The sequence below is a fragment of the Coffea arabica genome, chromosome 9c, assembly GCF_036785885.1.
Source record: "Coffea arabica cultivar ET-39 chromosome 9c, Coffea Arabica ET-39 HiFi, whole genome shotgun sequence".
Lineage (NCBI taxonomy): Eukaryota > Viridiplantae > Streptophyta > Magnoliopsida > Gentianales > Rubiaceae > Coffea > Coffea arabica.
Genome location: NC_092326.1, coordinates 18,160,520 through 18,181,409, shown reverse-complemented (window position 1 = coordinate 18,181,409; position 20,890 = coordinate 18,160,520). Strand labels below are relative to the sequence as shown.

At 39.4% G+C, this 20,890-nt stretch overlaps 1 protein-coding gene across 1 annotated transcript; it reads right to left on the bottom strand.

The window, feature by feature from the left end:
- Positions 1-10,387: 10,387 nt before the first annotated feature.
- On the bottom strand, positions 10,388-11,947 carry LOC113728811 (uncharacterized). Its single transcript, XM_027253173.2, has one exon. It carries the CDS (start codon positions 11,945-11,947, stop codon positions 10,388-10,390), a length of 1,560 nt encoding a protein of 519 aa, XP_027108974.2.
- Positions 11,948-20,890: the final 8,943 nt, after the last annotated feature.

Sequence of the window (20,890 nt, the reverse complement as noted above, 5' to 3'; positions counted from 1 at the left end):
TCCAAGCATGAACCCTCTTGCAAATATTATCAGCTCCTTCCCGTTGACCAAGGAGGGCAGGAACAGCTTTGGCATTTCGTCTAGATAACGAGCGGCGGCTCTCGCTAATAATCGACCGTTGACAAGGTGGATCCATCGAGTCAGATCAAGTAACTCCTTTTCCTTGGTCATTCTGAGCATTACCCACTCCAACAACAACTTCTTCCTCACACATCTGCCCGAGCCACCACTAGTCCTCATCCACGGTTGCTGCTGTTCGCCATCACCACCGCCGCATTCAACCTCCATCGAAAACAGCCGAAGCCGAAGGTGGAACATCTTCCAGGTTCCTCTAACCCGCGCTGAAGCTCATCGTTTCTGCTACTCAAGCGCTGTTTGCTACCAAAAGGAGCGGAGGTAACTTTTCTTTGTTGTTCTTTCATTTATGCATTATTGAATCCTCTCATGCTTGTTGTTTGTCTGATAAATTGCCTTAAAGTGACAATCCTGAGCTGAAAGAGTCAGTCTTAATGCTTTCAAAAGAAACTCTGACTAGACCGAGTTTGGTCAGAGCCCGTGTGCTAATAGCTGAGGTCGGATTCATAAGCATGAAAGTTGAGTGGGTTTGATGAGTGTTGTAGCTATCTGCTGCTGGTTATCCATTTCTGGGTTGTTATTGTTGGGTTTCGAAAATGACGAGTATAGGTAGCAAGCTATTATGTGGAACTTGTGAACATGGCAATAGAAACTAGCAACAATGACAGAAATATTCCAGATTTTCATATGCCTTTTGATCCATTGGTTTGGTGTTTAAACTCCAGAACTTTCTACCAAAACAGTATGAAAACACTTGCCGATCCTATCACCTGGGCTTCAGTTTGCCTTAAACTAAGCGTCGAGCACAAAATTCGCTGCAACAAACTTAAGGCTCGACTCGATACAGCAGTACAGGAAAAATCGGTTTTTCTCTCTTGGGTTGCTCATTTGATGATCTTGTTTTTATTTACTGATTGTTTAAGATGTTGCAAACGTTTTCTAACAAAGATGGGTCTAGATTTTTCTTGTTGGGGACCTAGAAACAAATGAATATTCAGATTCTATGCTTGGCCATTTGCTGCTGATTTTTTTTAAATGTTCAGTTCACGTTGTATCATTTTAGATGGATTGTGCTTGTGTCGTTGATCAAAAATGTTGATTCATTTGTTCATGGTAGCAATAGCAGGAAATTTTTTCAGAAAATCGCATGCTCCCATTCTTACATTTCTCTTTGTCTCTTTTGGTTTGTTTTGGATGTTGATATTTGTGAATTTGTTGTTTTTGGAATCAAGGCTGCGATGTTGGGTTAAAAATATTAGCTTAGTTTGGATGGAAAGATTGCATTAGGATGAACACAAGAATTGCAGAAAATGGTTGAAAAATTGCAGATGAATGTTTCTTTCGTTGCATGCATGCAAAAGGTTTTGTAGTTTGCATTTTAACCCTACAAGTCTTCCTTTATTCCACTATGACCCAACCGATTGAATAATGTCTTCAATTTGGTCCCTGGCAGCTTTAGTTTTGCAATTTCATTGATTGTTTTGCTTCAATTAACTACCATGCTTTGTCAATTGCACTTAAGTCATGACTTTAGGGGCTTTATGACCGAATGAGCTCGTGTTTGCCTATTTTCTTTAATTTCTTCAAATAAATTGGTACATTGACCATTTCTTTTATTTTGGAAAATAAATAAGTGATTTCACTCCATTTAAGGCACTATTCCAAGGGAGGTATAATTTCTTTTACCCCTTTTTTTATCTCTCCTATGTGATCCAATGTGCTAAGTGAATTGCATGTCTACTTCGCTTTCTTTACGTTTCCTTAATTCCTTTCATTCCTTTCATTTACTTTTGCTTTATTAAGTTTTTTTTCTTTAATGGGGTATGTGTACACCTCTTGGCTTGTAATAGATAGGGTTTGGAGGAGCATTCGATGAAGAGCTGTTGAAGACTTGTGCCTAGCTAGCAAATGTAATAGTTAGGGCCTTAATCACCTTATGTGTCTTGCATGTCTATGTGCTATATGTTTAATCGTTTTCTTAGGTTTTGGCATTTAGATATGCATGCTAAGTGTTATGTGCTATGTGTTTGGCATGTCTACTCGCTTTTCATAGCCATGAATGAATGTGATGGATGAATGTACGTTTCCGCTAGTCCAACGCTAGTCGCAATTCATAGAATGGGCTAGTCCAACGCTAGACCCTTAGGGATTTCCCCTCATTAGTACATGTTTGCATGTTTCACTTCATTTCATGCATTTTTTTAGTTTTATCATTTTGCATGCCCCTCGAACCCCTTTTCCCTCCATTTTAGGATTTTTGCATTTCATGCTAGTTATAGGGTTCATTTGCTTGAGAGTTCCCTTAAATATGGGATATAGACAAGTGTGGCTTTTTCTAAGCCTTAGCACGCTTGTATTCCCTCTATAAAAGGGCAAATTGAGTCACGATTTAGGTCTCCCCGTACCTAATATGCATGAATTCCCTAGGCTCATGCATTCTAAATCCACTCTATCATTACACTTTCATCTTTCCTCCCATTTTGCACACGTGCACCTTTATGTTTCTTCACTTGCACACGAACACTTTTATCATCATTTGCACACATGCACTTCATATTATCATTTCACATACCGTACTTTGCCCACTCACATGCACATTTTCACTTACATATTATTGCCTTTTATTACTTTTTCAAACTCATGTCCTCACATTGCATACATGCATTCCATTCATTTGCATCCCACTCGCATTATTCGTGACTTCTTCAAAGGATCGTTATTGGGCTTCACAATTAATGTGATTGGCACCACTCAACCTTTGAAGAGAAATTTCCCCCAATACCCCTAGGTCTAGGGTTTGCATTCATGTAGTGCATCCAAATGTAATAAATTCTTTGATTAAAACAAGAAAATATTTGATTAAATCATGCAACTAGCCTTGGCTAGGTCAAAGGGGTGCCTTGGATTTTATCCTTGCCTTCCCCTTTGTCAAATGTGACTCCCGAACCTTTTTCTTTGGTTTACGTGGATTAGGAGTCGTTTAAAAGGGGTTTCTTACTACTTTTTTCCTATTTTTTCTTTAAAAATTCATTTTTTGGTGACTTGGTACACCTTAACTCATTACCAAGTGGCGACTCCAATTTTTATTTCAAAAACCCTTTTTAAACTATAATTTTGGGTCAAATCGTCGCATTTTCAACCCCCCATTTAGACCCATTTTTTCTTTTAAATCACAAGTCATTTTCCAATCACAAAAATATATTTTTTAAACCATTTATTCATTTATCAAAAAATGGGGCGCGACACACCCAGTTCACCAAATCGCCCGACCGAGTCCGCTTCTGGCTCGAGTCGATCGGTAACAAAGGCAAGGGCCCAGTTCAGCCAAAAGGCTTACATTCATGCGCAACTAATATTTCAACATTTAAACACCAAGAATCTCATATTTATTTAAGTCGAGTGCGATAAAGTACACACTCACCTAGCAAAAGTTTATTTTAGAAATCGTAGAAAATAATTAACATTTAATCAAATGTTCACAAATAATCACATAGTCACAACAATCCTCATAGTCATAGAAACAAAGAGTATATAGAACACTCACCTATTTAAGCAAAATAATGTCCAAAGTATCCTCCCAAATAACACTCTCAATTGCCAAGAAACCCTAATAATAGCCAAGAGAAAATATTACAGTTAAACCCCTCCAAAGTTTAAGTAAATCAAAGAAAATCCGAATAACTACTAGTACAAAGTATAAGTATAGTCTTTTAGTCCTCGAGCGTAAATTTGGGCAGCATGCCCTTTGTGTTTACCCAATTTCCAGCCATTTAGGCTTAAATTCTTACTCAATCCAACCCAACATAATCCCTAACATAATTTCAGTTCATTAGCCATTCCATAGGCTCAAAACAATACAAGAGCAAAGATTAAGCTAATATCATGTGCGGAAATGAAACTTATCAAAAGACAGTTTTAATGGGTTTTGCGGAAATAACACATCCGAGGCTACGTTTATCAGATTGATACGCAGCTTATACCATTTCGAAACTAAGACAAAGGCCTACAACTTTCATGAAGAGTACTTAGTATAATTTCCAGTGGAACCTGATCAAATGCCCAATCCATATAACCTGGTTTCAACTATTCGGCTAATCAACCATACTGTATTCAAGTGACCATATCTCAGTCTACCGAGGTCCGTTTAAGACGTTCTTGGTGGCGTTACAAAGCTAAGACAGGGCAATAAAACTCTCATGTTTTGGTGAAAGGCTAAATCTAAACGGATTATAATGAATAAATGCAATCAAATAGACTAACTGCCCACGCGGAACTCTGGAAGTGACCTAGATCAGCGAGGGTATTTTCATCTTTCCACAAGCTACATTGCTCCGATTGAGCTGAAATTTTGTAGGCAGCTATAAAATACCATAATCTACAAATTTTATATTTTGACCTAAGGCCAATTCGGTCTCTAACATGGTGCAATAAAACCAGACAGAATGGAAGTCATATTTTCCAGAAATCTGGAAATTTGGGATTTCAAGGGCAATCTCTTCATTTTCTTGATTCAATCACTACCACAACCTCTTATACAAGCCTATATACATCATATACCACTTCTACAACAAGTATAAGAAGGAAATCAGTCAAACCCAAAGTCATATACATCACCCCAAAATCATCACAACAACTTGTATAGCTACTAATCTAACCAAAACACGAGCTATATAACATCTTAAACAAAAATAAAAGAACCAAAGCCATGGGTCAGACCTTATACCTCAATAAAAGGGCTTGCAAGAGTAATACTTCACCTCCTCTTGAAATTTCTGGTTCCTTAAGCTTCCCAAGCTCTCAAACTATTGATTAATCGGTTTAGATTTCTTGTTTTCTCACTTAAGTGGACCAAACTCAAGATGGATTATGATTTCTTTCTCTTGGCTTTTCCCTCTCTTTCTCACGGTTCATATGGCAGAAATAGAGGCTGAAATGAAGTGCAATTGAAGCTTCAAAGAAGGTTAAAAGGATATGAATTGATTTGGGTCAAAGGTGACAAGTGTCACAAGTTGATTGGTAGTCAAAATTTTTTCTTTTCTCTTGTTTTCTTGGTCAAATATTGTGGCTGGTGTATGAGATATTTTGAGGGTTAATTAGCTGAAATAAAATGAGAAGATTAAGGTAATAAAGTATGGGTCAAGTGATGTGTTTACCCGGTAACAAACGGTACCCGTCTGTTCGAGCCGATTTTTCTTAAATCACGTATACTAGGGTTTTTACTTCCTATTCAGTAACCTTATATCATTGCTCCTAATTACATATTATTTCTCACTTAAAAGTCACTTTTAATCACCAAATTTGGTCCTTGCTCCGTACCGAAAAATCATTCGGCGAAAATCGCGAAAACCCTAATTTGCTCCAATCTTGAAAACAAAGAGTGAAACCCTACTTTCTAGGTTCATTTGCACTTATTAGAGAATAATTGGGTAGTAGGGCTTTAATAAATAATAATTCCAAATAAAAGGGCTTTTTTTTTGCGAGTTCTCACAAAATGAACCAGGTCACCAGCTGTTCCTTCTCGTGCTCATCTGTTGAGAAAACCTGCCTTGGCGCCCTTTCGGGTTTTCACCAAGGTTGCCCCCACCCTTTTTGTTTTTGTTTGATCTTTTCTTCTTCTTTTTTTCCTTTTCTTTTCTTTTCTTTTCTTTTTCTTTTCTTTTCCTTTTCTTTCTCTTTTTTTTTTCTTTTTTTTCCATTTCTTTTTCTTTTCTTTTCCTTTTTTTTTTTATTTTGAGGCGCCCTTTCGGGTTTTCACCTAAAGAACAATGAAATATCTCGACCATGATCGACTCAGAAATATGAGTTAAAGATTTCTGGCATCAGTAAAATGCACTTCCCTTGTGAGATTAGGCGAAGGCATTATGGGCATCACTTGCCAGTTGATTAACAAATTTCCTAATAGAAATACAACAAGTGACGAAAGCCAGGACTTTGGGCTTTGTAATGAGGTCAGGTGGGGTGTTTTTCAAGAAAAGTTGAGGCTTGAAAGCAAATTTTGAAGCGAGGTGTGAAATGACTTGAGATTGCACTACTTTGAAATCGTCTTCAATTTTGAACGAAACTGAGGAAAATTTGCCTCAGTTTGATCGAATATTCTCTCTTTGCATTTTCTTCATTGCATTTTCCTCACTTTTGCATTTTTTTTAAAAAAACTAAATTTGCCCCAGTGTGGGGTTTGCAATTCTCAGGGGTTATCAAGAGAAAATTTGTCAATTCTGATGGCTCAAAGGGGACAAGTAGAGATAAAATGTTTTAAATGTAAAAGAAGATGGTCTGACTTGCATTTTGCCGTTTGCATGAATTTCTAAAGAAAATTTGCATGATCAAATGAAAAACTTCTTGCACATGTCTGAGTTGATGGTTGAGGGAATGTTTGTCCATCCATTTCTGCCAAAATAAGTGCTCCGCTAGGTAATACCTTTTGGACAATGAACGGCCCTTGCCAATTTGGAGCAAATTTGCCTTTAGCTTCATCTTGCATTGGCAAAATCCGCTTTAGTACTTTGTCGCCTTCTTCGAATGCACGCCGATGGACTTTTTTGTTGTAAGCCCGGGCCACACGTTTCTGATAGCACTGACCATGACAGATAGCATTGAGCCGCTTTTCATCGATCAAAGTCAATTGCTCATGGCGCTGCTTCATCCAATCAGCCGCCTCCAATTTAGCTTCCACGAGGATTCGTAGCGAAGGAATTTCAACTTCAGCTGGTAATACAGCTTCCATTCCATACATGAGTGAATATGGTGTTGCCCCGGTCGATGTCCGGATAGAAGTCCGATACGCCATTAATGCATAAGGCAACTTTTCATGCCAATCGCGATGCCTTTCAGTCATTTTGCGGATAATCTTCTTCAAATTCTTGTTTGCGGCTTCTACAGCTCCATTCATCTGAGGCCTATAAATGGCAGAGTTGTGGTGTCTGATCTTGAACTGCTCACATAGTCCATCTACCAAGTCATTGTTCAGATTCTTAGCATTGTCTGTAATAAGCGTTTCGGGTACTCCAAAGCGACAGATGATGTGATCTCTCAAGAAATTGGCAACTATCTTCTTCGTTATATGTTTGAATGACTCCGTTTTAACCCATTTAGTAAAGTACTCAATTGCCACCAATATAAATCGATGTCCATTTGAAGCAGGAGGATCAATTGTACCAATCACGTCCATACCCCACATTGAACAGGGCCATGGGGCGGTTATGCTATGCAATTCAGTGGGTGGAGCGCGTATAACGTCACCGTGCATTTGACATTTTATACATCTCCGGACAAAATCTATACAATCACGCTCTATAGTAAACCAGAAGTATCCGGTTCTCATGATTTTCTTTGCTAGCAAATGGCCATTCATGCGAGGTCCACAAACGCCACTATGCACTTCTTTCATCATGTATTGAGCTCCGTCTTCATCAATGCACTTTAAAAGGTTCAAATCTGAGGTTCTTTTGTACAAAACTTCTCCACTTAAGAAAAATTTTGAAGCCATTCTACGCAGAAAACTCCTGTCCTTTGTACTAGCATGCAGAGGGTAAGACCCAGTTTTGAGAAACTCCTTAATATCATTATACCAAGGAATATTGTCAGAGACTTGTCTACAACCCAACAATGGGCAGGCTTGTGTTGAAGTTGAATCTGGATTGGTTCGATCCTCAATTTATCTGGATATTGGATCATAGAAGCTAAGGTGGCCAAAGCATCAGCAAATGCGTTTCGGACTCGCGGGAGATGTCTGAACTCCAAATTTTGAAATTGCTTGGCCAGAGTGAGCAGACTACAATGGTAGGGCAGAATTTTTGAATCTTTGGTTATCCACTGCTTCAAGGTTTGGTGCACGAGCAAATCTGAATCACTGAAAGCTATCAACTCTTTGATTTTCATTTCTAAAGCTATTTTGAGACCAAAAATGCAGGCTTCATATTCAGCCATGTTGTTTGTGCAAGCAAATTGCAATTTGGCAGCGACAGGGTAGTGCTTCCCTTCGGGTGAAACCAAAACAGCTCCAATTCCAGCTCCGAGAGAATTCGAAGCTCCATCGAAGAAAAGCCACAATTCAGGGCTTTGCTCACTTATATCGTCTGTGGCACCTACAAATAAGACTTTCTCATCAGGGAGATAAGTATGAAGTGGTTGATAATCATCATCCTTTGGATTTTCTGCCAAATGATCCGCTATAGCTTGCCCCTTGACAGCCTTTTGTGAAGTGAAAAAAATATCGAACTCTGAGAGAATTATCTGCCATTTAGCCAGACGTCCAGTTAGCATCGGCTTCTCCAAGAGATACTTCAAAGGATCAGATCGGGAAATAAGATAAGTGGTATGGCTCAACAGGTAGTGTCTCAGCTTTTGAACTGCCCAGGCCAATGCACAGCAGCTTTTCTCAATGAATGAATAATTAGCCTCATACTGCGTGAACTTTTTGCTTAGATAGTAAATGGCTTGCTCCTTCCTTCCGGAGTCATCATGCTGCCCGAGGACACAACCAACTGTTTCTTCAAGCACAGATAAGTACATGATTAATGGTCGACCCGGCTTGGGTGGCACCAAAACTGGCGGATGTAACAAATAATCCTTGATCTTATCAAAAGCTTGTTGGCATTCTTTACTCCAATACAATGGCACATTCTTTCTCAACAATTTGAACAACGGCTCGCATGTGGCAGTTAGTTGGGCAATGAATCTCCCAATAAAATTGATCTTTCCTAAGAAACTTTTCACGTCCTTCTGAGTTTTCGACACTGGCATATCTCGAATTGCTTTAATTTTCGCTGGATCTATCTCTATGCCTCTTTTACTAACAATGAAACCCAACAACTTACCAGCTGGTGCCCCAAAGGCGCACTTTGCCGGATTTAGTTACAAATTGTACTTTCGCAACCTTTCGAACAGCTTCTTCAAATCAATCAAATGGTTCTCTGCCCTTTTAGACTTGATTATGATGTCATCCACGTAGACCTCCATCTCCCGGTAGATCATATCATGAAACAGGGTGGTCATGGTCTTTTGATACGTAGCTCCGGCATTCTTTAAACCAAAGGGCATCACTCGGTAGCAAAATGTGCCCCAAGGGGTGATAAAAGCAGTCTTCTCTCTATCCTCTTCTGCGATCAAAATCTGTTGGTATCCAGCGAAGCAATCACAAAAAGATTCAATCTTATGCCCAGCGGTATTGTCCAGGAGAATGTGAATATTTGGCAGAGGAAAATCATCTTTAGGACTGGCCTTATTGAGGTCTCTATAATCAACACAAACTCGCACCTCTCCATTCTTTTTTGGAACAGGGACTGGATTCGAAAGCCAAATAGGGTAATGGAAAACAATGATAATGTTGGTTTTGAGCTGTTTTTCAATTCTCATATCTGGTTTGAATTTTCGTGATTTTTGCTTTACGGGTGGAAAAGTAGGGTCTGTGGGCAACTTATGCACTATCACATCAGTTGAAATACCAGTCATATCATCATAGGACCATGCAAATACATCCTAGAACACAGTCAAGAATTCAAGCATCTCCTTTTTCTGCCTCTCATTCAAATGAATACTAATTTGCACCTCCTTAACTTCATCTTTAGTGCCAATGTTAACCTTTTCTGTTTCTTCCAGGTTCGATTTTGATTTCTCCTCATATTGTTCAAAGTCCTTTGCAAAAGAATCGAATACCTCCTCATTATCACTCTCGCTTTGAAGCTCAGATTCCCAGACCTCTAAGTCGTGAGTGATATAGAGATTGCCATTATTGAATTCCAGAATAGTGATATCCAAAGGGTCAAATAGTTTTATTTTTGGCCATCTGAAAGAATTAACGAATGTGGGATAATAAGCAAACAAACATACAACAAACAAATGAATATACAATATGACAAACGAATAAACAAAACAACATGACAAGAACCACTTGTGAATTTTCATAAAACCTTTGATTGAAAGCGAAAACAAAAAGAAAGCAAGCGGAAACAATATTTACATGTGCAAATTTTAGTCAAAGATAAAGATGCTTTCATTAGCTATTTACAAATGCAGAAATATTCTCATGAATTCGCATGAATGACAAACCGCTTTAGTTTTACCGAAACTCCTTCTGAATGGGCAAAAACTCGGCTGTCCAATTGGAAATTGATCTTTCAGGGATGTCGGGAAACTCGGCCTCATCTGGGAAACTGTCTTCAAATGTTGCCCCAACGAACAATTGGGCCAAACTAGTTTCAATTTCGTCAACTGGGTTAATCTCTGACGTGATCACCTCGGTTGGTCGTGGAAAAGTATAATGCAGTGGTGGAATATCAAAGGCCTTTTGCCTGCCTTCTTTCTCTGCTTTCTTTCATTCCTTCATTTCTTTGATGTCTTTAGCGGTTGGTCGGAAACCCAAACCGTATGAATCATTTTTCTCCACAATTTTCACTGGTTTCAGAATTCCTTGTAGATCACGTCCCAGCCATTTGTCAAACTCATATCCTCCGCGGATCATTTCCTTAGCCATCATGACACTGGCCTTTGACAGAGCTCGTTCCTCTTTTGTTATCCAACTTACGGAGACGATATCAGCTGTGCAATGTGGGGTCACTGTGGCGTTTCGGCTACCAACTTCTTCGGACCCAGAATCAGCAATTACGAGGCAATCCTCCTCGGCAAAGATAGTTATCAATTTGTCATTTACTATGAATTTCAACAATTGATGCAATGAAAAAGGCACAACCCCGGACTTATGAATCCACGGCCTTCCAAGCAAAAAATTGTAAATATTAGAAAAGTGCATAACTTGGCAGGCTATTTGAAACTGTGCGGGCCCCATCTCGACTACTAAATCCACTTCTCCTATAGGTTCTCTTTGTGCTCCATCAAAACCTCTAACTATGGTCCCTGAAGGCCTTAGCTTGATATCTTGCAACCCTAGCTTTTCCAAGGTACTCCAAGGACAGATATTAAGCGCAGATCCATTGTCAATCAACACCTTTAGCAACATTTTTCCGTTGCACCTCACAGCTATGTACAGAGCTTTGTTATGTCCAATGCCTTCTGCCGGTAATTCATCATCAGAGAAAGTGATTTGTTTTGTAAATAACACACTCCCAACTATATGTGAGAAATTAACAACCGAAATGTCCTTAGGGATTTGAGCTTTAGTCAACACTTCGAGCAACGCATCCCTATGCATATCCGAAGAAAAGAGCAGATTCAACATGGATATTTGGGTGGGCGACTTGCTTAGCTTCTCGACTACATTATATTCGCTTCTTTGGAGCCTTTTAAGAAAATTCAAGGCTTCCTTCTCAGTAATTATTGGTTTAGCGGGCAGCTTGGGGTTATTTGTTTGAATCGGAACGGTAGCTCCAAACAGACTTGCAATTCTCCCTGATCTAGTGACCACTGACACCTCTTCTTTGGCAACTGATTTTTTTCCAATTTGTATGACAGGTTCATCGTAGTTCCATGGCACTCGCTGCAAACTTAGAACAGGCTCCTGCTCTGGGAATTCGATGACCACTGGCTCCAAAGCCTCGCTCTCAGCTGGAGTGAAATTCAAAATAAAAGGCCTTTTATCTTCCTTAAACGGCACCTCTATTACAAATGGTTGGTCTGTGACCCCAAACACCTCAGCTTCCCTTGCCAATTTTTGGACTTGCTCCTCATACTCTGCGTCGTCCGGAATGACCCCAATGGTATTAGTGTGTTCCGGCAAGGGGTTCCTATTTATATTCGGCCCTTGTGCCTCCCTTTTCCTGATTACAATCTCTCCAGCTTCAATCATATCTTGAATTCTATGCTTAAGAGCCTTGCAATCAACAGTTGAATGTTCGGGTGCCCCTGAATGATAAGCACAGACGGCTTGTGGGTTATACCCAGCGAATATGCCATATGGATAGGTCGGAGGGGGTACCATACCAATTTTTCCGACGGCCTTCAACTGGTCATACAATTGGTCTAGAGGCCTGCCTAAATCGGTAAATGTACGGCTACGGGCTTGGTTGGAAGGTTCAGGAGGTTGAGGATGGCTATAAACAGGTCTATTTGGGGGAGGAAATCTTGGGTTATATGGAGGGCGAGGTCGGTTTTAGGGTGGATTTGGTTGAGAAATTTGAAAAGGAGCTAAAGGTGGGTTAGGATAGCTTGGGCGAGGTCGAGGGTGGTGGATATTGGTAGTATATACATGTTGCAGGTTTGAATAATAAGGGTAATGTGGTTGGTAGGTTAGATTGTGTTGGTATCGGGGTTTGGGTGAAGGGTTCTGGTTCCAGATAAAAGTTGCATCCCCCTCTTTCTTTTTAAACTGCGGCTTCTTTCCACTACTCCCTTGCCCTTGCAAAGCTTCTACTTGTGATTTTAAGGCAGAGACGTTAACAATTTTTTCCGGATCTCACAAAATCATCATACTCTTCGAGTTTATTCACAATCGCAGCAAATGAACATCCGGTCATACGGAAGATTTCTTCAAAGTGTGGAGGATCATGCGCCTTTATGAAAGTGCGAACAATTTCATCTTCGGTCATCGGAGGCTCAACCTTGGCAACTATCTTTCTCCATCTTTTGGCGTATGTCTTATGATCTTCAGATGGTCGCCTCTTTGTGCCTTCCAAAGTAGTTCTGGTCGGTGCTAGCTCGCAGTTATATTTGTATTGTCTGATGAAGGCGTTGGATAGATCAAGCCAAGTCTTCACCTCCTCTGGCTTTAAGTTGGAATACCAATCCAGGGCGTCTCCTTCTAGACTCTTTGGAAATAACCTTAATGGCAAATTTTCATCATCCACTGGTCTGTCCAACTTGTTGGCAAACAAACGCAAGTGTGTCTTAGGGTTGCCTGTACCATCATATTTATTGAACTTCGGGGTCTTGAACCCTACGGGCAGCTGTACATTTGGAAACAGGCACAGATCATCGTAGTCTAACACCCCTTGTTTGCTTAAACCTTGGCTTTTCCTGATGAACTCATCGAAACGATCCAACCGTTTAAGTAACTTCATATCTACCAGGGCAGACGACTCTCCCACTTCTGGCTTGGTTTGAACAGTGTGCTCTGGCACAACAGGCTCTGCGGTAGTCTGATAAAAAGCTTGTGGATCCAGAGGCATGTTTGGACCACCTTGAGGCTAAAATCCTTGCCCATAGGGAGGATAGAACGGAGGATTTTGAGTATAAGTATACTGCGGGTTGAAAACTCCCTCAAAAGTGGTTTGAATTAGAGGAATGACAAATGGTTCGGATTCCGGTTGTTTGACGGGCGCAGGCTCGGGCTGCACTCCGCTACTAATGAGCTCGTCGATCAACTTCTTTTGGGCGGCCATTTCAGATGCCATTTCCCCAAATTTGGTGAGTAATTCAGTCAACTGAACCCCGGGACTTGTGGCTTCCGGTTGGATAGTTGCAGCGGTCTTATCAGATGATTCTGGCTGAGTACTCATGTCTACACGATTCCTTTGGGCTTTACTTCGAGATCGCGTAATAATGGGGCTTTTCCGAGAAGCTATTTTGAAACTTTACCCTGAGGATGCAAAAGACATCTTTAGATAAACCAATCGTTACTAGATTTCTGCAACTTATTCAAAAGAGAAAAAGAAAAAGACATGAGTTAGTAATTGTTCAAACAATTCAGATGCATGTCCTATGGGGGGACCCTTTTTGTGCCAAGGGTAGGCCTAGCATGATGCAAGCCTTCGGGGTAAAATCCCATTTCCAAACCTGTAAGTGAATTTAGAACTTTGAAATGGAAAGCTTCTCATAAAATGTGGAAGAGTTCAATCTTTCTTTACAATCTCGTCAATGGTCTTAGTAACCATGTTTACAAAATCCCTATGTCTCAAGAGACTTGTACTTTGTGACTCTCTAGAGCTCCCTAAACTGAGCTTACGAGCTCCTTCCCTAATCCTATCAAGGGCGTCTATGGCTTCCTCTAGTTTCTCATTCTTCTTCTTCTCCCTCCTCAACTGCACTTGGGTATCTTCTAAAACTCTGTTGGCCAATATAAGCTGGGATTGAGATTCCTCTAATTCTTTCCTTAACTTCTCCATTTGTTCTCCGGGACTGGCTGATGCTGATTGTTGCCTTGCCCTATCATGTTCCACCCTTTGTTTGATCCATTCATTGTACCCAGGCATAACTGCAGGTGCCATCTTGTTTACCAATTCCAACTGCAAATTCTTAAGACCTTGCAAATTTCCCCAAGCCTCTAATACCATATTTCGACTCTCGGTCACCGTACCTAATCTGAGATCTTCAACCCCTTGTACTGTAGAAATGCTTTGCGGGTATCCAAACTGTCTCATAACCCTTTGTGGAATATAGGCGACTAGACCATTAACTCCAGCTAGAGGGATGAAGTCATGTTGAGTGGTCCTAAAAGCTGGGTCTCTAACCCTGGTCCAATCTAGAACCCACTGCACTTTTTCTGGTGTCAAATTGTTGAACTCTGTGACGGCCCCACCTCTACCTAGGGCGAACCAAAGGGTTCGGCGGACCGCCTGCCCAGCTCTCGCCGGGACTCAGTCGTTCACTACAGTTCTCAAATGAATTACAAGAATAAACCTCAAATATTACAATATAAATCTCCAATATTTACATGTCATAAGCGAAGCGGAAACAATTCTCAACTATACATAAAATGATTCCAAATCCAAATTATACAAGATATATGCCATCCAGTCACGTGAACAAGTACTACAATTCCTTCCTTCGCCATGAGCCCTGTGGAGGGGAATAAAATATTTTTGGGGTGAGCTAGAAGCTCAGCGAGTAACCATTAAAATCAGTAATTAAATCGGTTTCACAATAGTTCATTTCAATGATGTCATAAATCAAATGAACATTTACAATACATTAAAATGGAGTATCAATAATTCAAGAAACATCTACAATGGAAAGCGATAGTAACATTCATTAAAAGGATACGAGCTCACATGGAGTTATTCGTTTGTTCGTTCGTTCCCTTGACATTTCCCCTTATTCCTCCAATCGTTTGAAAATACATTGTTTTGTAAGTAGAATCTCTCGTTCATCCTTTTGTTCGTTCATCCCCTTTTCCGGACGTTGACTGCACTCCACCCATCCGACCATTGGCCGGATTCCACCTATCCGGACGTAGCCGGACTACAAGGTAATACTCGAGTATACCAAATTCACCCAGGGTCACCATATCGCCCGACCGAGTCCGCTTCTGGCTCGAGTCGATCGGTAACAAAGGGTAGTGGCCAATTCAGCCAAATGGCTTACATTCATGCGCAACTAGCATTTCAATAATTAAATCCTTGAAAATTGCACAGTTATTTAGGCCGAGTACGATAAAGTACACACTCGCCTAGAAAGCTCGTTTTGGAAATCATTCAAAGCACTTAACACGTTATCAATCAATAATACAAGCCATGAAGTCAAGAAAATATAGCAAATAAGGAACACTCACATGCAAGCACGCATGATATGCAAGAAAACAGTTCAAAAGTAACTTTGGAAATAGTTTAAAGGTAAATAATGCAAGAAAACGGTACAAAAGTAACTTTGGAAACAGCTCAAAAGTAAATAATGCAGGAAACGGTTCATAAATAACTTCAGAAATAGTTTGAGGTCACTCACCTCCATGGCTCAGAAACCATCCATCATACATCATTGCCTTGCTCAAATCCAAGTCTTAGATCACAAATTCAATGCAAACAACTTCTTTAAAAGTTCGGACAGCACTTCCCCTAAATTTGCTTACTTTTCCAGCCATCATGGCTTCATTATTTCCTCAGCCAGTCCCAAAGGTACACACACAACAACAAGTTCATCCAATAGCCATTCAGCAAGCTCCAAGTAGTACAAAGACAAGTCAAGCTAGGAAAAAGTCCGGAAATGAAAGTTAAGTTAAAACCAGAAAAACATGTTTTGACGTCATTTTGCGGTAATGGTACCAAAGGCACTACGATCATCGGATGAAGGTGCAAGACCCACTGTTTCGAAGCTAAGAGATAGGGCTACAATATTTCAGAAGGTCACTCAACCTAGTTTCGAGTGTAACCAGGTCAAAAACACAAGAAACTACACCAGAATCACAAAAATATCTTCACAGAACGCATTCTAGCGGAAACATCATAACTCAGGCTCTCCAAGTCCAAATCCAGAAATTCCAAAACCAGCTGATATCTAAGAAACAGGGCTAAATTTCATCAGCAGGCCTCAACAACTAATTCGGAAGCAATCCTGACCAAAACAACCAATTACAGGTGCAATTCTTACATTCGGGTAAAACCAGAATAGCAATAGTAATTTCAACTTTTCTCAATCTATGCTACTCCGATTGACCTGAAATTTTGTAGGCACCTCTAAAATGTCATTCCCTACAACTTTTATGTTTTGAGCCAAGGCCAATTCGGCCTATAACTAGGAGCTAAAAATTCGGGCAGAATGTTCATTCACAAAACCTAATTTTCTGAAATTTCTTCCAAAACAGAAATTGATTGCAATTGTCCACTTTTTCCACCTTCTAGAATCATTATATACCATTTCCAATCATCATAGATAGCCATACAACCATGCTTATATTAAAACAGAAAAATCCCCAAAAATAATAAAACTTCATCACTTCAACCACAAATCAAGAAATAATCCATAATATTGCATCTCATACCACCACCAATCATGAATTGAACATCATTAGAGGAAGGAGAGGGGTCCTTCACAACTCACCTTAGCAATACAAGAGATAGAGCAACTAGTCACCTTAGCTTTCCAAACAACTCCACAAAACACCTCAAGACCACTTAGCAAAGGGATTTTATGGAATGATTTGGAGTTTTATTGGTTGGATTTGAAGATTGAGCAAGAAATAGAAGGAAGAAATTGAGAGTTTTTCTTTCTTTTCCTTTGAGAGAGAGCTGGCTATGAAGCTTTAGAAATAAGGATGATTTTTGGCAATTTTTTTATTTATTTGGTAAAGTAGTGAATAGTGTAGTCAAAGTCCAAGACTTAATCTTATGGTGACACTTGTCACCTTTAGGTTTAAAACTTATCTTTTTGTCTCTCCAATACAAATATCTTAACACTTTGTAAAATAATATCACTTAATACAAAATTCCAACAAGTTGTCAAAAATATAATGCATTTACCGCACTAGCGGGTCCCACGTCCAAAATACGCTCTTAATTTGTCAAAAACTAACCGATACTAGAAAAATCATTTTAAAACTGTCTTTGCTCATAAACTTTATGTGGAGAATTTTTCTAATAAAGCAATAAACCCTAGAAATTTAGAAAATTTCCGGGTTCTCAAACTCTTTTTTTTTTTTCGGGGCGTCACAAACTCCTCAATAAACTGGCTTGACGACATCACGCGGTAGTAGCGGCTGACTCTCTCTCGATGTGAATCAATCCAATTCTCAACTAAGAGACAAGAACCCAAAGGGTTAAGTTGTGAGGACCCGAAAAATTTCTTATTTTTATCGAATATTAATGGTTTAATTAAGTATTAATCCACCTGTTTTTCCCAAATAATTTATTACGACCATTTTAAATCCATTCGTATGGAATAATGTCTTCATTATGCTTTTAAAACGTCCCGTCAACAACTTCAATTTTCGGAGGATTGTTTGAGTGAGAAATAATGAACACGAGTGTTTCAAGGTGATATTGTATTCGAGAGTATGATTATCCTGGGGAAATTAAGAACGGACAATAGCAGATTAAGAAAAGTTAATCGAGAGTTAAAGGTGAATAAGTTCTAAGTGAGCATATACTACTCACGCGTGGATAGTTTTCCAAAAGACGCATGGATACAAATTTATTGGAGATTTGAGGAGTTAATACTCGACTCATGTGAGGACTCGTAAAACTCCTATTAAAACCCTAATTTGAGCTTATTTAATTATTTACTTGTTCATTTATTCTGAGTATTATTTTCTAGACCTATTGAACCTAATTACGTGGAAATATAGCTTCGTTATATTTTTAAAGTGACTTGTTTCAAGAATTAATTTCCTGGAGTACGTTTAGTAAAAATAGTGAATAGTGCTTGGAGATTTTATCCGCGTAGTAGCACAATAAACTTGGAATATTGGAGACTTGTACTATGGTCCTAAAATAGGTAATCTTATGAATAAATACTCAAGTGATAGTTAGTAGTGCAATCGTTATAAGAAATTCTCGGAAGATTCGCGTTATAGCGTTAAAATTGACGGTACGCGTTTTCACACGCGCAACTTTATTTGAGGGACTTTATACCCTTATTTCGGGACAATTAAGAGTGAATAATATTTACATGAATATATATGCATTGGAGGTTTAGTGCACTAGTGAACCAAACGCGCGAGAAATCGAGCCTAAAACGTGCCAAACAAGCCCTAATGAGAGTTGACTTTGGAGTGAATTTACACCACTCATTTAATCTTCTCTTGGAAGCTAACTTGGATCAAAATTCACTCTCTCTTCTCTCACCAAGAGTGCCGACCAGCCTTCCCTCTCTCTCTCACTCTCTTGCTTCACAATTTCCTTCATCAAATCAACCCAAAACCTCAACCAATCTTCACCAAACTTGAAGATCATCTAGCAAACTACTTGGAGGTTGGATTTAGCTAACTAAAGGGCTGCGTTTTCACGGTTTCTTGGAGCTCTTGAGGGCCGAAAATTTCTGGGTTAAGGCACTAAGGAGGTATAACTTCATCCTACACCTTAAACTTGGATTATGATGGTAGAAATGCATCTTTAAGCTAGTGCATGTGTATGGATGGCTTGATATGGTTGTAAAATGTGAAAGTGGGCTCTTTGTATTCCCACACTTGGGTTGTTGTTGCTGATTAGAGGATTAATGTTGGATTTAATGGTAGTTTAATGGTTATAATGATGGATTCATGGAGTATTATTGTTGGAAACTCAAAGTTGAGGTCATGACAAGAAATTTCCGAAACTACCCCTGTTTTGTTTGGCCACTACAAGGCCAATTTTTGGTGATTTATTGGCATGAACCTGATTTTTATATGTTATACTATATGTGTAAAAATTTTCGTTGGAAAACATTAACGTTTGGATGGGCAAATGAATTTATTCGTGAACTAGGCAAGCTGGAAAATCATTTTCGGGTAACCCTGTCCAGCGGTAGCATTTCGGCCATAACTCTGTCCTCGGATGTCGAAATCAAGTGCCGTTGGTGGCGTTTGAAACTAGACATTCCTGGCTTTAATTTGGTATATAATGTAAGTTCTGATTCTTTGTGATCAAGCCAAACCAAATGTTTTAAGTTCGCTGTCCTGTTGCTCCGTTCATCTGGAATGAAGTGTTCAGGCAGCAACTTGATGCCCGATTTTGAACCAGATAGGTGCTGAATTTTGGAACGATTTCTTCTGTGGTATTTTAACCCTATGAATTTATTTTCCAACGGCATAAGCCATGCTCAATTCCGAGTTAAATTGATTGAGTTGTGACTAAAACAAGAGGACTGCCCTGTTTTGGAAAAACGTAATATTTGGACTGATTTGGGACAAAAACTTGGAAATTGGGAAATTGGGAAATGAAAGTCAAAAGGCAGATTGCCTTAGAATTTTTCCTGAACTTTGGTTGACTAATTAACTATCTTTCCGAAGGTATTTTTCCCTGAAATTTGATAGAGAGGTACCTTTCATATGGGAATAAAATACTGCCAATTTTGGTACCAATCCAAGTTCGTTTCGATACCCAATTAAATTACTAAAGTTAGAGGTTCAAATCTGGAAATTCTTCTCCAGTCTTGAATTTCCCCAACTTTGAGCTACCGTATCTCGGTACTCGAAACTCCGATTCTTGATCTGCTTGTTTTGTGATAAACCTCTCTTGCAACTCTAATTGAGTGACAAATTTCAGAGGCTGGTTTGCAACGTGTGAATCGTGCCGAATTTTCAAAGTTGGCCGAAATCCAACTTAATTCTGCCTTGTAAACCAATCCTGCATCTTCAAGCTCATTTTTGAACACTTTCCACTTTGATTCATGGAAAAGTGTCTTCTAGGAACTTATAGTACTTTCTAAGAGGTTTCCAACGGTATAAAGTTTTCCAATTCTTGACTTATGCCGAGCGAGTTACGATTTTTCAAACATTTAGGATAAAACTAAAATTTCTCAATTTTCAAGGCAAAGGAGTTTTTCGAAAATTCTTAATTCTCTTAGTATTATTCAAACGTTTTGCCCTCGCTTTTCGTGATAAAAACTCAAATAATATTGTACATAATAAAAGGCTAGTTGAACCTCGATTTGCGTGTAATTGAGGTTCCTTTTGTGAAATAATCTTTAGATTGTACTAGAGTACAATCTTCCTTGATAAGTGGGTTATTTGTGTGATTATCCTCTATTAATTGCCAGGTGCACAAGGAGACCTTCAAGAGGATCTCACTGTGGACACTTGAATCTCCAAAGAATAATCCCTATTGAATTGCTCGGTGAGTGTCAAGTGTGTGAATTCTTGATACTTGCTTAATTGTGGTAATTGTTGGGAATTTTAAAAAAATAAGGGCGGGTGCGTACTTTATCGCACTCGTTCTAATTTCAAATGAATGATTGAAGTGTATTAAATGAATGAAATGTATTGAATGAATGAATGAAATGAAATGTTATGTTATGATTACATATGTCGTTGGAGTGAACCTCCTCGACTTTCAAATGAATGGGGGACGCCCAAACTCATAGGTCAACCTTGGACTCGAGCCGGCAATGGGCTTGGTCGGGAAGCTAGGCGAGCCATGAGATATATAAGCTCGACCTAATGTGAGGTCTTGCTTGGCATACTCGTAGAGTATCGCCTTATAAATTACTTGTGGGCCCTGGAGGTGTACGGTGGACGGAGGGAAGTAAGTGGTGATCTACGGAAATGGAAATACCGACCCGGTTGACAGGAGGGTCAACG